Genomic DNA, 19672 nt, shown 5'->3' with positions numbered 1-19672 from the left:
TATGGAAGGTCCTGCTCTCTTATCCAACCACCCAGCTGGCCTAGAAGCAAAGCCTGGCTTGGCACAGCAGACATCTATACCTGGCTGAAAGATCCTTTCCGTGTGCAGTGTGGACCATACACTGCAGCTTCAAGCATGCTTCAGGAAAGGCACCAGCCTTTGGAATTGGATTTTGCAAGAAGGGGCATTACACGCTTAACAGGAGGATGCTGGGTCTACTTACAATTGAGGTGCCTGGAGGAGGGGAGTTTGAAGATTGATTCCCTAATCACAACCCAGCCAAGGTGACAGGCTGGCCCAGTGCTTATGATAATGACAATGTGTACACTTACAAGCAAAGGACGTGAGGACACGCACTGTAAGAACCCACCACCACTGCCCTTGTTAGGTGATAGGTATTTCACACACCAGAGAGCTGGAACTTCTGGTTTGCTTCTGTGCATATGACACCATGGATAGTGGTAGGAAAAGCTGGCATATTGCAAGACTGGATCAGCTTTCACACTGCAGAAACCTCCAGCTGGAGAACTCCAGTACCCATTCACTCCAGTGCGCTGCTTCAAATGCAGCTAACTCATTTTTTCTCCAAGGGAAGACACAACAGCTTCAGAGTAAGCACCAGGGAAATTAAGCATGACTAGATGATGGTGGAAAACAGAGAACATGAAAGTCACCAGATGCCAAGGGAGGTGTCCCACAATTTCATGAACACACTGGACGCCTTTCTGCAGGACCAGTGCAGGGTATATGAGATGAATCCATCCTCATTTGCTACCTATCCTGTGCAAGAGGGAAAAGGAATCTGTCTTTATGTACCTCTGGCCCCAGCATCCTTCCAAGCATGCTCCAACATCCCTGAAAAACCTACTTAGAATAAGTCTCCACAAACACAATGCCTGAACATTCAGGCCCTTCGCCTCTGCCTTTATGAACCTTTGCTGAAAAAACAGCAATTCTTGCTTGTTTTATTTCAGTGTTAATTTTACCTGCATCGAGTAGGATCTTGACAGAAATATATAGGGCTATTTGCAGCTAAAGTGATACTCAGTGACAAGCCACGTGATGGAACCCGCACTTAAATCTTTCTAAGTCACACACCATTAAATAGGTAAAAGACGTGATGCTACCTCCTATCCAGGGTGCTAATCACCGTCAAGTTTCCGCAAGTCATATTAAAATACATTAAAACAAATCAGTAGCACTATTACAAATTAAAATAGAAAATATTCGAGGCTCTAAATTGTATGTGTTTATTCCACCCTGACTGTGTGACAATTACTGGATAAGTGTTGTCCCCAGTGAGGGGAAGGAACAGATGGCAGCCTGCTAAAAAGCACATACTGTATATCAATTTATTAATTACTAAATGCAATCTGCTAGACGTTCATCACAAGATACTTCAGCTATTAAATTTCAGCCGGATTAGAAATTCAAAACAAATTATTTTCATAATAATTAACTTAGCTATATGTATTGCAAGCATGTTATTTACTTAGCTGAAAAGGCTGAAATGATTGGGTGCCATCTGTCTAACTACCATTACAACTTTTTTAATATCAAAAGGGCATTTTGCTCAGGTACACAGACAAACACTGAACAAAACGAATTAAAAATTAATGTTATGGGCATAGTAGGACATTTAGAAATCTCACCCTTGTTGGCTGATTACTAGAGCACAGAACCTGCCTCTTCTAGGACAGTGATTTGTTTCTGAGAGGCTGGCTTGAAAAGCCTTTACCATTTGTTAGCTCTTTCATGGTGTATGTAACAAATGCTGATGGTTTTCAACGCATTCTTGCAAAGGCCTTACTATATCACAAACTCACAGCTGTGAGCTGGCAATCTACCTTTTTATGCACATGTGACAGTCTGAGAATCATTTTTTGTGCTCCAATCTACAAGTTGTGGAAATACATCCAGCAGGTCAAATAGTGTTGCAATTTACAACAGGCGGAGATGAACACAAATCTGAGTCTGTACCTGCTCCTTCCCCAGTTCTGCCCCAAACTCTAACAAAACATTGATTAAACAAAGGGCCTAATTTTATGACTGTATTCTTCAGAACAGGGAAAATGCAGAATGATTCATATGAGAATAGAGAGAGAAGCCCACATCTTAGATGCAAGTTTAAAGGATCCCACCATCTTCAGCCATGACCCCAGCTAAGCAACTCTTTAAAGTCTGAGTCTCTGCTCTCTGACATTGCCTTCTGCAGGGGTGAAACATAATGGTAGAATACTGAGGGTTTTGAAATTTCTCTCATTTCTGAATTAACATTCATATATTCTTCTTAGAAGTGGCTTGGGATACCCATTGCCACAAATGACCTACTGCTTGGTTTCATAACTACAATTTTTATTATGTTAATTGAAGTTTCAGACTTCTGAAATTAGAAAAATGGGTAATTTTATTACAAATCAATGCTAACAGAGCATAGAAATGGAACTAGCTCATTCAGAATGTCAGAGGGCAACTAGACAATTGTGTCATCCTTAAAAATTATATTGCTTCATCTCATTCAGACATGCTGAAAAAATTCTCCCACTCTTAATTCTTTTCCTAAAACCTAGTATCTTTTTAGCAGTAAACATGATTTGTGGAGAACCTGAACCAGTAGTTCCACGGTCTTTAGTTGTTTTTTCTTGTAGCACATGATGACTTCTAAGGGAAGATATTGTCTGAAACTAACTTTGAGGAAGAGGACTTTTCTGGATTTTTGAATTGTTTCTAAATCTATTTTTTTTTTTCTTAACGTAGAAATGAATGCATTAACATCATACAGTTTTGGAGTAGGAGGGAGAATCTGCATGCAGTCAGGTCTCAGAATCATTAATGAGATTGTTCTGCAATGAAATGCAGATAATGAAAAAGAACAGTGTGAATCAGTAGCACAAATCTTAAATAAACATGAGGCCAACAGCTTATTTCAGCAGTAGAGACTGTCTCAGGCAGAGCTATAGCAACTGAAAAACACAACTCTGGTGCTTTCCCAGTACTTTCTTAAAAATCCACCAGCAAGCAAGCAGGGCATCTGCACAGCACTTGCGATGCTTCCTGAATGCACACAAGCAGCTGTGCTCATCCATTCCATGTGTGCAAGCATCACTGGTGCATACACAATCACACTAATTGCATGTTTAAGAAACACAGTGAACACTGATTCTGTGATCAACATCTGGAAATGCAAATCCTAGGAAGAAAACACAAGTCTCTAAGCCAGTATGTTTGCTTGCTTGCTGGTTCTCTCTCATCCTTGCATTTTTCCACCTCCCTTGAAGGTTCCTTGTGCTTCCAAGCAGTAGCTGTACCTAACCGGTAGGGCACAGAGGCTCCCCAGGGAATTAGGTTCCCATTGGAGCACCCTTATCCAAGAGTATGAGATTAAACATTCCGGCATGGGTGATTATTATATCTCAGTATATCCTGAGTTCCGCCAAAAGGAAATGGAGAAGGCTGGGCCAGGATGCAGTTCTGCAGCAGACAGTCCCATAGCTGAAACAACCAGGGAGGCAGGACTGTGGAGGGCATTGTAGAGCACCTCTACCCTCTGCCTGGGTTCTTATCCTTTCTTCTTGTTTGGATTCTAAACAATGCATCTCCATCCTCAGTATGTTCATCACTCTTCTAGAAGTTTGGTTTTAATTCTAAATTCCTTTAAATTGCAATAAATCCTTTTGGGTTTTAATGATTTCATGTCACACTTTTACAGCTACTTGAATTATGGACCAAAACAAATTCCAGATATGAAAGTATCCTTGAATTTTCAGCCAGAGCAGAGTTCAATAACCAAAGCAACAGTGGATTCCATCCTTTGAAGGATTGCTTTCAGACACAGAAAATGACTCAACATGCTGAAGACTAACCAACTGTCCCACAGAAGTATTACTCAACACCCAGTTCAGCGAGGAAGATGCACAGGGACAGGAATAATTCACTGTGTCACAAATAGCCTCCGATGTATTTAAAAAAAAGGAAGAAGAGCCAAGCAGGATATTCAATTTCTCATTGTTTAAATTTTCTTTTTCTTAACCTAAAATTGAGAACTAAACCCAACTGTTTTCATACTGAACAGAAGAAGGAACATTTCAGTTGGCCCAAAGGCACTCAAAAGAAACCCCAATAAAAGAAGGGCTAATGTCACAAAACTGCTGGAGGACAGAGTAGGTACATTGTTCCTTCTTAATTCAATACCCAGGCAGTGCAGAAACTCACCTGGGGCCAAGGGAACCAGATTCAATTCTTTATGCCTGAAGTGAACTGAATCTACATATTCCACCTCCCACACCAACTACTTCTGCAGGGTATCAAGGGACCACCAAACCTCCTAAGCCTATGGCATTCAATTTTGCATAAATAATTCAGGTACACTGGCATGCTGAGCCCCAGCTAGCAAAGACTTTCCATAGCACGAATCCTTCCTCTCCATCTCTTTGTCCCAGGCTCAATGAACATTTCAAGTGAGAACAAAAAGAACAGCAATGACAAAGGGAAACCCATTTGAGCCTCTCTTATCCCCACAGGTAGATTTGGGTTCAGCCTCCTGCCTCAAATCAAGCAACAAGTGTATTTGAATGTGAACCTTTCACCTCTCCAGTGAGCAGACAACAAAACACAGCATGTTCTGGCCTATGCTTTTCCAAACTGCTCATAAAGCTACCCAAAAAATCCTGACATCTATCAGTTGGCTGCCAATCTCTTCCAAACCAACACAGTAACAATTACAAGGGACTTTAAACGGGATTTTTGTATGCATCTGGAAAATACTGAAAAAACCCAAACCCAACTAATCTCAACGGCATTCAAATTTTTCTAAAACTGTTATAAAAGTAAAAGTGAAACATGAACCAAATTACTGTCATCTGTCTCCTGCAAGAACTGCATAGCAGTACCAAGGCCAGAAAGCTCAGCTTGCAGGGAGCATCTGTAGTGGAATAACAGACTGGGTTATTCCCAGTTAAAAAATAACCCAGGAATAACTGGGTTATTCCTGTTAACAAAGGGGAAAAGAGAAGCAAACTGAGCTGGGGAAAGAGTGTGAAGCACCAGAAAAGTCACCTGTGGGGTAAGAAGAGGAAATGTTTGAGCAGAAAATTTTTCCTTCAGACAGTGCCCCAAAACAAACAAAGGTGAGAATGGCCCTGTCCTAGCAGCAGCCCAGGAATTTACTGATAGCATCTTATTAAGGGGGAGGGAAATGCCTCCCCTTCACCTCCATACAGGAAAAAAGAGGCAGCTAGCTCCTGATTTTTGAAAAGGTAGCTGTTACATTTAGTTACACTGTGATGCCATTGATGGTTTTCCACAAAAACACATTTTCATATAACTATACAAGATTTACAGTACTTTAAAACTCAGTGCCATCAGTATGAAATGCAACACCTTCTTAATACTACCAAAGCCTAAAAGCAAAACAGTTTTTCTGTGTCTGTATATATATCTGTGTCTCACATTTTTCATTCTATATGTATTCTTGCTAGTAATATCAAAGACAGAATTAAGATAATCTTTTTTTAATCCTTGGAAGAAGATTAAGATATGTTGAAAGATAGGAGCAGTTCTACCACTACCAGCTGTGCTACATTCCCTCTTTGAATATACAGCTTTGAACATAAACATGTAAAATATTTTATATAAACAGATATCATAATGCAATTTTTATATATTTTAGGCAACAAGCTTTACCAAGCATAAGGTAATAACTAACTAGATACTTTAGACGTGAAGGAAATGAATGCAAGGAAAAGCATTGTAAGAAATTTATTGTGAATGGACATTTTCTGGAGAGAAATACAGGTGAAATAGGGATCTAAATATTGCACTATATTGCTGGTAACAAATTAAAAATTATATAGGTCAAATCTGAAACAACAATATTGGTCAAATGCACACTACAACCTATTCCTCTACCAGTACTGTTCTGAGATGGTCCAATAACACTGCGACATTAAAGCTTATTTTAAGTGCCATAATTTTCCCACAATTCATGTGGTATACAGTAGCCATGTGTATATATTATGTGTATAAAACTGACACACATTAGTTAAAAAGAAAGGCCAAAAGCAAATATAAGCAAAGTTTGGTACTCACCTCCTTCTCCTGACCCAGAGCCATTATCTGAAAAAGAAACAGAGGGGGAGAAAAAAACAAGAAAGCAAATGAAAATATTGCTCCAGGAGCAGCTGTTTGTTCAGGAACTTGTCACTGTAAAACATGACACAGATGTTATATTTCATGAGCCAGCTGTAAAAACAAACATCCCACATAAGGTCTGGCATCCTCTAATATGGTCTATCCATACTCACTGTGCCCGAGTCTCTCTTCCCTGTCAAGATGTTACTCAAGGAACAGCATTATTCAATACTGAAACTAAATTGCTTTCCTAGCCTCTTTTCAACTGCTAGAGATTAAAATTTGTTAAACCCAAAAGACATGAAGAGTACAAAGTCCGATTTTGGGAATGTTTATTTTTCCTTACCCTCTAGCCCTGGGAATGGTACTTCAAGGAGTAACACATTGATCACCTGACTGCAGAAGTACCTCCAGAAGAAAACTAATCCTCCAAGTAAAGCTGATTTAAGTAATCTAATGACAAAATAGCTTCTCTCAGCTGCGTCAGTCACTTCACATAAAGATGCTCTAATGGCATAGTTATTTCATTGACATTTGACTGACTGGATTAGCATCTGAGGAGTGACAGCTTTCGACTGGATCCCATTTGCATTAGCAGTTCAAGTGTCAGCAGGACTTGAGCTTCTTCACCACCCCCGGCCAACTAACTCTACTTCAGAGCACTGCGGAGCTGTTTAGGGACTTTGCATGCACATCCTGCTGGGCAGCACTCTGCACAGGCTTCAGCTTGCACGGCAGTAAAGACAAGCCCTCAAACACATGTTCTGAGTCACAAAACTTCCTGTCTTTCCTGCTCAAAGGAGGAGGAGAGGAGAGAATGGAATGGCAACTACTCTCTGTGAATTGTTCCCCATTCCCATTAGATTAGCTTCTCTGGAAGCTGAGGAGAGGAGCAGAGCACACACTCTGCTCATCCCACATCTCTCCTTTCATGCCTGCTTTGGTGATGGAGAAGGCAGCTGAATTTATTTGCAAAAAACTGAAAGAAGAAGGAGGCCAGACAGAGAGAGGAGTGGGAATCTTACTTCCTCCACACATGAGGTCGTTGTTCACATCAGAGGAAAAACCAAACGCTCTGTTTGCTCAGTTCCCTCCCCTGCTTTTCTTTAAGGAGCTGTATTTCTAAGAATAATTCCCTCTAGTGCGTGGATGAAAGTGTGAAATTCCACGTTACTGGGTCACTTCACACATTGAAAATAATCTCCTGTCACATGGAGTATCAGGAATAGAGATTTGTTTTTCTTTCACTTTAATTTTCCTTTCTTTTCTCCTATGCCACTACTTGGTGTCTAACAGGCCAAGCTTCTTACCTTACAGAAATTAGTGCAAAAACAGGCAGGTTTGTTTTTCCATTGATAGTGACCCACTTTACTGACAAAGCAGACAATCCCATATAAAATGTCGTTGTTGAGTCACTGAGAAATATGCCTTATGATGCAGTATTGCTTCATTAAGAAACTTGAAGGAGTATAATTTACTTATATGAGTTAATATATAGGCTTATTTGCAGTGGTGAAATTGTGTCATCAGCTGTTTTGGGGGAGAGGAAGCTGACATACAAACAGGAGCAAGTCCAACATGTAACTCATATGAAAGACAAAGGGTAAAATGTCTCAAAGAAGCTTGACTTGTTCCATATTTTTGTTTCCAACTCCCACTCCCTTGACTGTTTTCCCCTGTGCATTCAGCCCTAAGGTGAGAAATGCTGCTCAGCCCCAGCTGAGGGGCTCTGGCTGTGTCCTGTGTGTGTGGGGCAGGGCTGGTACAGCCACACACATGGAGAGTGCCCTGTAAATCATAGAGCTGATGCTCAGACCACCCCTCTCTATAGATCATTGGCTTGATATACATGAAGTCCACTTGGCAGGACATCATAGCAGCAAGATAGATTCATTTCCACTTCTCTGGACTTTCAGTTCTCAAAAAGCGATTAAAAAGAAAAAGAAGTGTAATCCTCTAGAACACTGTATCATTTTCAACTTTTCCCTGGGAGCTGTGCTAGGATGCTAGTCTCCAGGGTAACCATGCTAAACTAAGCCAGTGTTCCTGCTTGTTTTTTTCCCTGAGCCTTGGCTAGATTTTCCCAGGCAGCTGCTGGTTAAAAGAGTAGCATTTTTTTCCAGCTTACTTGGACAAGCAGCCCTGCTCTTTTCAGGCCCTTAATGAATTCAGGGTTTTCAAAAGTTGCCTTCATGCACCAAGATCTGTCAAGAAAGATGCCCAAACAGGTGAAGATGCTGGGCACAAACAGCATTCCCCCAGCCACTGGTCAGTAATTAGAGAAGGAGTGATTGACCTCTACCTTTACTTAAGCCACCCTTTTTCAAGTAGACTTATAAAGATTGAGAACAGCCCGGACGAAGACTTGGGAATGCTGGTGGATGAGAAGCTGGACATGAACTGTCACTGTGCACTGGCAGCCCAGAAAGCCAAAGGTGTCCTGGGCTGCAACCAAAGCAGTGTGGCCAGCAGGGTGAGGGAGGGGATTCTCCTTCTCTGCTCCACTTTCCTGAGACTCTACCTGGAATGCTGCATCCAGCTCACAGGTCCCCAACACAGAAAGGATGCGAACCTATTGGACTGAGTCCAGAGAAGGACCATCAAGATCATTAGAGGCATGGAGCACCTCTCCTGTGAAGAAAGGCTGAGAGAATTGGGTTTGTTCAGCCTGGAAAAGATGGGGCTTTGGGGTGACCTAATTTCAGCCTTCCAGTTCCTGAAGGGAGCCTACAAGAAAGATGGAGAGGGACTTTGTGCAAGGGATGTAGTGACAGGACAAAGGGGAATGGATTCCAGCTGACAGTAGGTTTAGATTAGATATTAGAAAGAAATTCTACTGTGAGGCACTGGCACTCCAGAGAAATTGTGGATGCTCCATCCCTGAAGGTGTTCAAGGCCCAGCTGAATGGAGCTCTGAACAACTTGGTCTAATGGAATATATCTATACCCAGGGCCATGAGGTGGGAACTGGATTATCTTTGAAGTCCCTTCCAAACAAAACCGTTCCATGATTCTATAAAAATATGCTAATACACAAATATACAGGCTTCCGCTGCGAGCTGCTTTTATCCATGAAGGAGTTTCTGGATAAAATACACAAAGAAGGACTTGGATCTGACACAGCATCTGGATGCTGTAAGCACTCAGCTACAGTCAGAGTCTCCTTTTTTGTTCTTTCTGAACAGGAGCCATTTCTGTACTGTGGGTCTGCTTTGGTGCAGAGGCAGAAAAACTCCCCAAACCCAAAAACTCTTTCAGCCTCTCTCATTCAGGAGGGATGGCTTTTAACTCAAACTGGCATGAAAATTGAACCCATCTCTTCCCCATTTAGGGCAGCAGCTCCAAACTGCTAAGTACAAACAGAAGGGCAAACAGTCCACTAACAAATTTTAAGCAAGCAGACCCTTCTATAAGCCACTCCTAAGAGAATAATTCCTGTGTCTGTTTCTACTTCTGCAAATAGCTTTATTCTCCTTTTTTTTTTTTAAACTTAGAAATCCCAACAGAAAACAATGGACTATGGCTTTAAAATATATACAGTACATTGAGAAACTGCAAGTTTAATCAAGTACTACATCACTGTGTGGTTACAATTTCATGTGCATATAATATAAATCTGGCAGCAGTCAAAATCAGTATTAAAACCTGTATATGCAGACTCAAAATTTCAACCATACATTCTCTTTCATTTCTCTAAACAACCATTTTTAATGTCAAAACTTGCATTTTGTTTATTCCTAAAGCACCTATAATTGACTCTTTTTTAAACACTGCTTATTTTAGAATCTTGAAACTCTGACAGCCTTCCAACAAACAAAATAAATAAATATGTTGCAAATCACCTATGTCTGTAAAATTTAACCAAAATATTACCTGGCAAGAAACAGAATAATGATTTAGTGACTAAATCACTCAGTATAGTCTGTTCCAGTGCCATAGCTACAGGAGGTATCAATCCCTAGCAAATGGGAAATATTTCATTCCTGTATGAGATTCAGAAGTCTGATATACTTTAAATATTAAACAGTTGTTACAACACTAAGGAGGAATTTCATCCTATTGTCTTGGGTGCATCCTGCCAGGATGAAGCTTTGCTTTGAAAAACAAAACTCTGATAGGAGACCAGTGAATCTATACTTGTCTCCCAATGATGCCCTAGAACAAAGCACTGTAATAGCAAATTCAAAGGCACCCAGTGAAAATTTATGGGGGTCTACAAAATATTTTTTCATTTCAGTATCTGATTCTCCATTATACATGTAACAGATCAAGAGCACAAATATGCTGCCATCTTGGCAGGGCATGGAGAGGTTCTGGATGATGGCTTTTATCATCCAATATTTTCACGCCACCTGAAGCACATCAGACACTCAAGGAGCAGCAGGTACTGTTCTAGTGGAGCTCTGCTGAGGCACTTAAAGTTGCACCAGTGTAAGTGCAGTATGCAGCCTGAATCACAACCTCAGTTTCACAAATGTGTTTTCAGTACTTTCTGGAGCACTGTGTTTCAGCATGTTTCTTAATCTGCTACACTAAGTGCTAAAAATTATGCTGCATTTCCTGGGTTTTATGGAGGACTTTAAGAAAAGGAGAGGAAGGTTGAAAAAACAATCCCATACTAGCTGAATAACGTAGTAATTAGCTGACAGCAAACTGAGGTTGAGAAGAATCGATTTTTCATTTTGAAATTTCTTTTTCTTGGTAGAGTAGAATGCACATAGAAACATACACTTTTTGTTGTTCCGAAAACATTATCCTAGAATTTTGTTTGAGTGAGAGAAAGAAACCTTCATGCTGTGTGTCCATTTAGTAAAATGATTAGGGCATGAAATTAAAAAATATTTATACTTTAACATTTACTTATACATCCTCAGTTCAAACCTTCATATTTATTGGTGTTGTTATAGTAATATGTGAGTCCTCCCAAACTGGATTTCATTTTTTTCCTCTTTCTGCTGAATCTGCACATAATTTACAGGTGGGAGATTGGGAAAGGCAGCAGATTCAGTCATCTGCCTGAGGGATGCTGGAATTATGCTTCTGAGCTGGGCACAAAACATGGGCTTCCTTCTGTATTAGGACCAAAAACACAGATTGTTTTGGACCTCAGTAAACATGAGCAGACCTCAGTATAGGTGTGTGCTGCAGTCAAAGGCCTTAGAGCAGCTGGTGTGAAACATGCTGCATTTAAATGAGGTAACTGGGACTGGCAGCAGCAAGGGCTTGGACTAGGTATCCTGCACGTGCATTTACTCTAATTTCTAGATAAGATGCTGTAGCTACCAGTGAGCTCCAGGCCTGATAACTCTAAATTGTCACTGCAATTACCAACATAAAGTTAGCAAGGAGTGTGCATCTGACCCATGGTCACGCTTTTGGCTACCATATAGATGTAACTTTGTTTAGATTAATCTGAGTAGCTATTCTGTATCCAAAGATGAGGGATGTCCCACAACTTCATATTTTCTGTGTCTTATTTATGTACCAAAGATTGCAGTTGTTGGCACTACTGAGTTATTTATTCACTCAGAGAAAGCCAGCCATGCGTCTGGTCTCACCAGCTTTGAATCTACTCAGAGGTTCAGAACACCTCTGGTGGCTAAAGTTTCCCTGTCAAAGAGCATGTTGCAATATTCAAGACAGAGAAAACCTGCCCCATGTATTTGAAAGATGAGGAAAATCTATGCTTTAAGTGTGTGGAAAGACAAAAAAGGCTAGTGCATTAGAAAGGTCAGGTAGAATGATTTTGTCAGTTTTGCATATCTTCAGTGTAATGACCTGAAAATGATGCCTTGGATACAGGTAGAGCAGCGGTCAGGATGATCAGTGTCACTTGCTGGATGTCACACTATTTCTTTATATCCAAAAAATAAAAGTCCTAAAGAAATGGCTAATTTGGAGTCTGCTCCAAATTTGTTGAAAGCCTTTTGATGAATATCAAGGCTCCTCTATAAACACCACAGAAGCATTCATAATCTATTTTCCCAGATAAAGTACTTCAACTTGTAATGTTTATTTATTAATCTGTTAGCATATCAGAAGATATAGCAGACTTCTTATCTAACAAAAGGTTCTATTCCTAAAGAGGACTTGGGCTTTCCACATTATTTCATTCTATGAAAAGCACCAAAATTTTAATTGCTGGAATTAAGGGCAAAACTAAAGAGCTAACCATAAAACATCATTCATTAGTGACACATAATGATGTTTTACATACCTGAATAACAAGGTCCTCTTGATACCATTGTTATCTCTTTCTGGTGCTTGCAAGCAGCTCTCCTGAGGAAGCATTCATTTTGGTAAGTGTCTCCATTTGATCCACAAACTGGAATATAGTTTGTGTGACACTGGAAAAGAAATTATAAAATAACCCAGTCATACAGAAATCAAGTGATTAATCTCAACTGCATATTAATAACATGAATATAATAACATAATAACATGAAGATAGTTGTGTTACCAACAGCAACTTATAACTCTTTTTGCTAAAGAAAGATTTGAAATATATTAGTTTTTCAGTATTACTATATGTATTCCTCTTGGATCACTGAAATAATAGTCTAACTCCACATGGACTGAACATAGGAATTCAGTAGGAAAGATTAAAAGCACAAAATAACTATGGTGGGACTTTTTACTGGCTAGAGGGAATATGCCAGGCATCCAGAAGTATTTGAAGGATGAACACTGAGGAAGGAGAAAACTTCTTCAAGATAATACAAGAAAGTATGACTAGGCCCAGGGGGATGAAACCAAGCAAAGGAGAATTTAAGGAGAACAGTGCTTAAAGGGAGATTTGTTGACCTTTTTGTTCAGAACATTCTTTCAAAGGAGGTGGAAAACAATCACCATTCTCATTAAATTCAAGAGCATCATGAGCCTTTTCTTGGTCAACAACCATAATAATGCTTTTTTATTACTACACTGAAAAATTTAAATCTTAAAGTTAGTAGAATTTGGTACAAACAAAAAGAAGGAAAGGTAGAAAGGAAGAATTATCATTCAGAATAGCTTTTGCAGAAGCTGCCTGTATTTTGCTGTTTTCTTAAATTCTAAGGGAGATGGATTATAAAAATGCATAATGTGCATTGAAATCCTGGGACCACCAATCTGCCTAACATCTGAGAGTGCTGCACGACTTCCTGCTGAACTGGAGACCCAAACCCAGCTTCACAGCATGGAAAAGGAGATATTTCCCTGTTTGGGGGTGCAGTGGTAACTGTAATGTCAGACGCTTTTTCCATCTTCAACACCCCAATGTAAAAAGAACCCAACCAAAAACAAAAACCAAGAAGCAATGATGAAATACAGTGGCCAAGAAATTTTTTAACCACATAAAGTTTATGATTAAACTGGTGTAGTTCAACCCATCAGACTGCAAGCAGAAACAATACTAACTAAGCTAAAATGACTTAAAAGTACAAGAGTTTCTTATCCAAATTCCAAATGAGAGTCTCTCGCACAACAGTTTCTTTGTGCTTTGGCATACATAAAGGTCAAAATATTCAATTGTTAAAACATAATTTTTAAGGGTATTACTCTCCAATCCTTTGTCATCCTGCCATAGATGACCAACTGAGAATGAACTAAACAGGTACTGACAGAAATAAATCATGTTGACAGCTCTGAAAATTATTTCTAACAGTTTTGTAATACTTTCCCATAGTAAGTAGCTCTCAGACACTCAACCACAGCCATCAGTCCTATCACATGCCATACTGAACAGCCATTTCTAGAGAATAATTAGGCAACTCCTGAGCGGGACAATACTTTTCAATAGATAATTCTCTGTTCAATAGATAATGTTCCATTCTCCTTAAGTCTCTGTGTGATGTTTTAAATTTGCAGGTTTTCATCCCGAGGATTGAAAATGAAAAGTGAAGGGATTCCTTTTTTAGTTTGGTAAGCCTTTAGTGATTTGGTACAGTACAGCCAAAAGTTCTCCTGCGAGCGTCCTTTAGGAGTAAAGTTGTTTTCTTGTGAGGAAGTCCTCTAATACCTCAAATGACCAAAATGGAGAGCATCTCTTCATGGGCAAGATCTGCTCAGCGCAGGGTGCCATGGGAAAATCCTTCCGAGCTTCATCCAGTGCTGTGTGATTTCAGAGTTCCCAACATCTGAATGGGTTGTAAGATTTGCTCATTGTCACTTTGCTCCTTTTCCTATTCTGTCTTACTGAAGCTGTTATTTTATTAAACTGATTGTTGTCAAGTCTTTCTGACTGAGATTGAAAGAGAGCCCCATGATGTCTCTCTCTCTTCTCACCCCACCTCACCCCATCTTACCTCCCCCACTGGTTCCTAATGCACTCACTAGATGTTGATCAGATTTTCATTCAGGTTTTGTAAAACTTATCCAAAATACAGCAAAAGACCTTTCAGCCTGCAGAGCTCTTGCTGCCATGACACTATAGCTGTTTCAAACAAGTTGAAATTTGTCATCCATTTCCCTCAATCTGAAGGAAGTTTGTGCCAGTCTTGGCCTCAGTTCAGGGGTGGCTGTGAATAGTTGTGCCGCTCTGCTCCCCAAAACACCCCTCTGTCAGGCAGACCTCATTGCAGTTACAATTTCCTCGTGAAGGGGAGAGGAGGGGCAAGCACTGATCTCTTCTCTGTGGTGACCAGTGACAGGACCCAAGGGAATGGCCTGAAGTTGTGTCAGGGGAGGTTTAGGTTGGATATCAGGAAAAGGTTCTTCACCCAGAGAGTGTTCAGGCAGGGAAGTGGTCACAGCACCAGCCTGACAGAGTTCAAGGAGCATTTGGACAGTGCTCTCGGGTACATGGTGTGACTCTTGGGGATGGTGCTATGCAGGGTCAGGAATTGGATCAGATGATCATTGTGGGTCCCGTTCGACTCAGCATATTCTGGGATTCTGTGATTTCCCTCCAGCAGGAACATCTTATCTGACCACAACCTGGATCCCAGACCAATTTAATTTTGCAACTCTCTTGTTAGGGCACATTTTTCTAAAAATTGCAGTTTTAGCAACATACGAAATACCTTGCTGGATAGGACCAGAGGCACAGTTATCCAGCTCTGTTGTAGCTGTGATGAATAGGAAACACACTTCAGGAAGAACAGGCTGATATTCCCACATCTTCCTTTCAGTGCCACTTCAGCTGAACCACTGTACACAAATGTGTCTGTTTTCCTTTCAAAGACTTGCAATGTCAGAAAAAAATTAGCTAGCTCTCAAATAGTCTTGCATGTGAAGGACCTAACAGTTTGGGCTGGGTGTTTGTTGCCTGGAATATTTTGGTGCTGCTAGTTGCAGCAAATTGAGTAAGCTCAATTAAGTTCAGGAGTAACAGGAAGAATTTAAAGTTTCTACGTCTGAAAAACACAATACCTTCTCCTCATCCTTAGACTTCTTTCCTAAGAGTATAGAGTAAATTTTTCAAGAAGTACAAGAAAACATGCAAGTAGCCTAAAAACTATACTTCTTTTTTTTTTAATCAGCTCTTCAAAACAAAGTAACAATTTATCACACAGACTAGTTCTGTCTTTTTATGTCTCCACGCCCTGGATATTAGGAAGTCACAAAATTTACTACCCACAGACAATAAATGAAACCTTTGGCTATCCTAGGGTTGTATTTATTTTCCTTTTTTTATTTTTAATCATTACTGAGCTTTGATTTTACTATTTTTCATAAATAAATATTACAGACAGACTGAAGACAGATGAAGAAACCTCTTCTCATAAGAATTTTTTCTGCCTTTAAAAGGCAGTTGGAGCAATGCCCCCAGCATAGGTAAACTGCACCCTATCGAAAGCCAGCTCTGAAACAGTGGAATCCAAAACCAGTGTAAGATCATATACACACTGTTGCTATTTTGGTTCCCCTTGATTTATTATTTATTGGAAACAGAATACAAATTATTTTTAAAACACTGAAAGACAGCCCACTCCAGGTTTTGCTGATAACAGTGCCAGCTCTTCCAGTTTTACCATGAATCCTGTACATAATATTTGATACATTTGTTCTGCTATAAACTGTGGAAAGAAAGAACTGCTGTACTGCTTTTTCTCTAAAAAAATTGGTGGCAGGAGTGGGGGTGGGGAAGATTACCATGATAGTTATAAAGACTGTAAACTAAAGTCTCAAAAACTGACAATGCTAATTGAACTTGCTGTTTACTTCTTTTTAAAAGTTCAGAAGACATTTTTATCAATTTTTTTTTCCTGAGCAGGACTAATTCACTGTTTTAATTCATAAGCTTTATGATCACTGGGGACCCTGCTATTATCTGATCCAATCAGTGCCATTGAAAAAGGAGCTTATGGTTAGACTCCATCAGCCTGCTGCTGAGTGGAATTTTTGAAGTGGTGACTCTACAAATACTTCAATACACCTGAAAGATTTGTCAGAAACAGCAAACAAAAAGGTGAGCAGCCCTTACCTGGAACTGACACGCACATTTCAAGCCATCGCCCTCTTCCTTGCACACTCCTCCATATTTACATGATGATTCATCACACACTCTTACATCTGATTCCCTTACATTTAACTCTGCAAAAAAAAAATAGAAAAAGAAGACAATAAAAAAATTTTAAGATGAGTCATTTTGAGGACTGCATTGTCCTTAAACCCTCTGAGCACCCCTGCTGCCTTTCTCCCATATAGAAATCAAAGGAAAAATGCCAGAGCTCTTCCCCAGGCTGCCCTGCATGGGCTCAGTCCTGCCTCTGGGCTCCTCTCCAGAGGCAGGTCCTGCTCCCCAGAGGCAGCTTTGCCTGGTTGGCAGAGTGGTTATGGTTGAGTGCTGATTCACCAAATAAACAGATACAGAGAAAGGATGTGTTTATACTGCCCAAAGGCTCTCCCATGTTTCCCCTGATGGGGATGCCCCACTATAAAACCTTTCTCTTACAGAAGTTGTTTCTAGCAGGATTCAGGAGCTTAACATAGGTTATAGCCCATGTTTCTCACCTGCTACCTCTTTTTGCTTTACTCTTGACAAAGGTCCTGAGGAAGTAGAAAAGCTAAACCATCAGAATTTCTCTGCCTGGTTTTCCAGAGTCTGCCATGGCCACATTGTTATCCTTCAGACTAAAAATAAATCCAACTGTGTTTGAACTATTTCAATTTGCTTGCACTGTAGGAGCCAGAGTAATGAACCAGAGATCTGTGTCTTAGCTCCTGCATAAGAATATGGAGCACAAATGGCAGCTCCTGTCACTGTAAGCTTGCAGCACAGGCACAGCTGGCAAGAGGGAAACCAAGGGGCTTTACACACCAACTGCATAGGCACTAGCTCCAGCACAAAGGTCACCTAACTGGCTTCAAGCTCTTTCTGGACATCACAGTCCAAGGCTAGATTTAAAAGAGAATAAATACATTCTTTTGAAATAAGTATTTGACTTGAACTATATCTAGGAGAGAGAGCAAAAGAAAGCACAGGTGGGATAATGGATGTGGTCAGTGTCTACCTAAATGTGACCTCATCAGGCTGTGTGGGAACAGTGCTGGTACCATCGATTCCAATGAAAAGGTGAAAATTACACCAAGGGCTCTGGAAAAATCCCCTGGCACTGTTAAATTTGCAGTGAAATCAGAGGATATCATTCAAAGGTGTCTGTGCTATGGTTCAAGTCATAAGCCTTCAGGACTCTATAGCAAGCATGATCCACTAAAGATATTCACTGACAGCAGCGTGATTTAAAATAATGACTGTGACTTTTAATAAGCAAGCCCTATCCAGAAAACTGGCTTAAAGAAAGAACTGAACATCAGCCATTCAGAAATGAGGAAAGGTAGGTCAAAAGCAGAAGAAAATAATCGTTGCTGCCACTTAGAGTCTTAAATAGGCAATCAGCCTCCTCCTCACAGCAGCTGCAGCACTTTGGTATGACAGTGATAGACACCCTGGAAAACTGCTCCTATGCATTTATGTAACGTTATACACCCACATATACGGTTTATATAAATAAATAAATAAACAAACAGTAATTACTGTAATAATTTTTACCATATGCCCCATGCTTCTATATTTAACATAGCATAATTATGTACTTCTTCATGGCACTGAAGTTAGACGATTACAGCTCAATGGAAAGTCCAGTTATAATCCACGTATTTTTTTGTCAGCCATGAGAAAAAATTGAGAAACATATTGATTCTTTTCCTCCATAGGTCCATCACTCCCAAAGGCATAAATGAGGAGGGCAATGTGTATAACAATGGGCAGATAGATATCCTGGTTGCCATCACAACCCCGTGCCTGTGTTCTCTAATGTTATTCTTAATGTCGCTGTTTATCAAGCATGACTGCTGCGTTGTAGGGACCAAGGTAACGTGACAGAACATCGCAGCTTTTCAATTTAATGTGTTCATAATTCGCTCCTGAAGGAAATGTGCTTTCTTTGTCCTCATGAAGATCTGTTCCACAAAGATGAGCAAACTATCAAAATTAACTAAGGGGAAATGATTGTCATATCTGAAAGAAGGGTCCACCTTTAGGTGATATCACACTTGAGAATATGCAATTCTAAAAAGGAGTAACCATACAGTCAAATTAGAGCATGCACTGCTTTCAAAATCCTCTGTTCATCAGGTCAGGTAAATAATGACATGCTGGTCCCCCCTTCACAATGCTCAGCTGAACACGCTGGACTCAGTGCTTTGCAACATCCTACCCTGTGCCCCCGACCAGCAGAAGAAACCCCTCAGGAGCTGCAACTCCTGCTTGAATTTCTGGGAGTCTACACAACATCCAACAGCTTAAGCAGAGTAGTGCAGAATTTTCCTCAACATTGGTGCTCCCCCCAGTGTGGAGAGGGCACATGAACACCCAGAAAGGAGCCTCTTCACCACAGTGGTGGGCAAGGTACCTCACTTTTTTTCAGAGAGGAAGGACGTGGTGGGGTCAGAAAGAGAGGCCAGATAGCAGTTCAGCATCAAGGCTGAACTCGAGATGTACTTGTTCCTAGCTTAGCTATTGCTCTGCCTGCAAAAGGCAGAGAGAAAGGGAAAGATTTCAGAACAAAACTATAAGAAAGGATATGAAGATGGCAGTGCAAAATCAGCCTTTGTGAACCTCCTTCACTTCAAGAAAAAGAGACTTTTGGGGGTTTTTTTAATTCCACAAGAGGAATTAAAAGGACAGAAAGCACACTGTGATTTTAATGGTTACGTCATTTTAGACATGGACTGTTTTTCTTTCCATATAAATGATAAACACTGATTATAAGCTTTACGGCATTAAATGAACAGGAAAGGTCATGCAGAGACCAGGAGACAACATGATTTCCCAAAGTTGTACAAAAGACAAGATACCCTGGTGACTGGCACTTGAACATGACAGATGAACTTTATTCTATGACAGGATGTCACTGAATCCCTTATTCCATTCAGTGGCAAATTCCAGCAGCAGCAGAATCAAGCCTCCAACATGTGCATGATTACATCTGATGGAATCACAAGTACCTAGAAGTGTGGTGGCTATAATTACTTCTGCACCCACAGCATTCAGTTCAAAAATGAATACATGTGGATGGAAGTTAATAGAGTGATATGAAGAGGAATTGTAGATGTCTTG

At 40.3% G+C, this 19672-nt stretch overlaps 1 protein-coding gene across 3 annotated transcripts in view; it reads right to left on the bottom strand.

The window, feature by feature from the left end:
* TMEFF1 (transmembrane protein with EGF like and two follistatin like domains 1) overlaps positions 1-19672 on the bottom strand; it is a 112086-nt gene that overhangs the window by 27927 nt on the left and 64487 nt on the right. For all 3 annotated transcript variants that reach the window (XM_048289427.1, XM_048289426.1, XM_048289425.1), the window contains exons 2-4: positions 16535-16644; positions 12347-12476; positions 6088-6114 (exon numbers count right to left, since the gene is read on the bottom strand). In XM_048289427.1, coding sequence (XP_048145384.1) covers positions 6088-6114; positions 12347-12476; positions 16535-16644 — 267 coding nt within the window. The remainder of the gene's footprint in view (positions 1-6087; positions 6115-12346; positions 12477-16534; positions 16645-19672) is intronic.

The sequence above is a fragment of the Corvus hawaiiensis genome, chromosome 30 (assembly GCF_020740725.1).
Source record: "Corvus hawaiiensis isolate bCorHaw1 chromosome 30, bCorHaw1.pri.cur, whole genome shotgun sequence".
Taxonomy (NCBI): domain Eukaryota; kingdom Metazoa; phylum Chordata; class Aves; order Passeriformes; family Corvidae; genus Corvus; species Corvus hawaiiensis.
The sequence above is the reverse complement of the archived record's forward strand: the minus strand, read 5'-3'. Positions and strand labels throughout refer to the sequence as shown.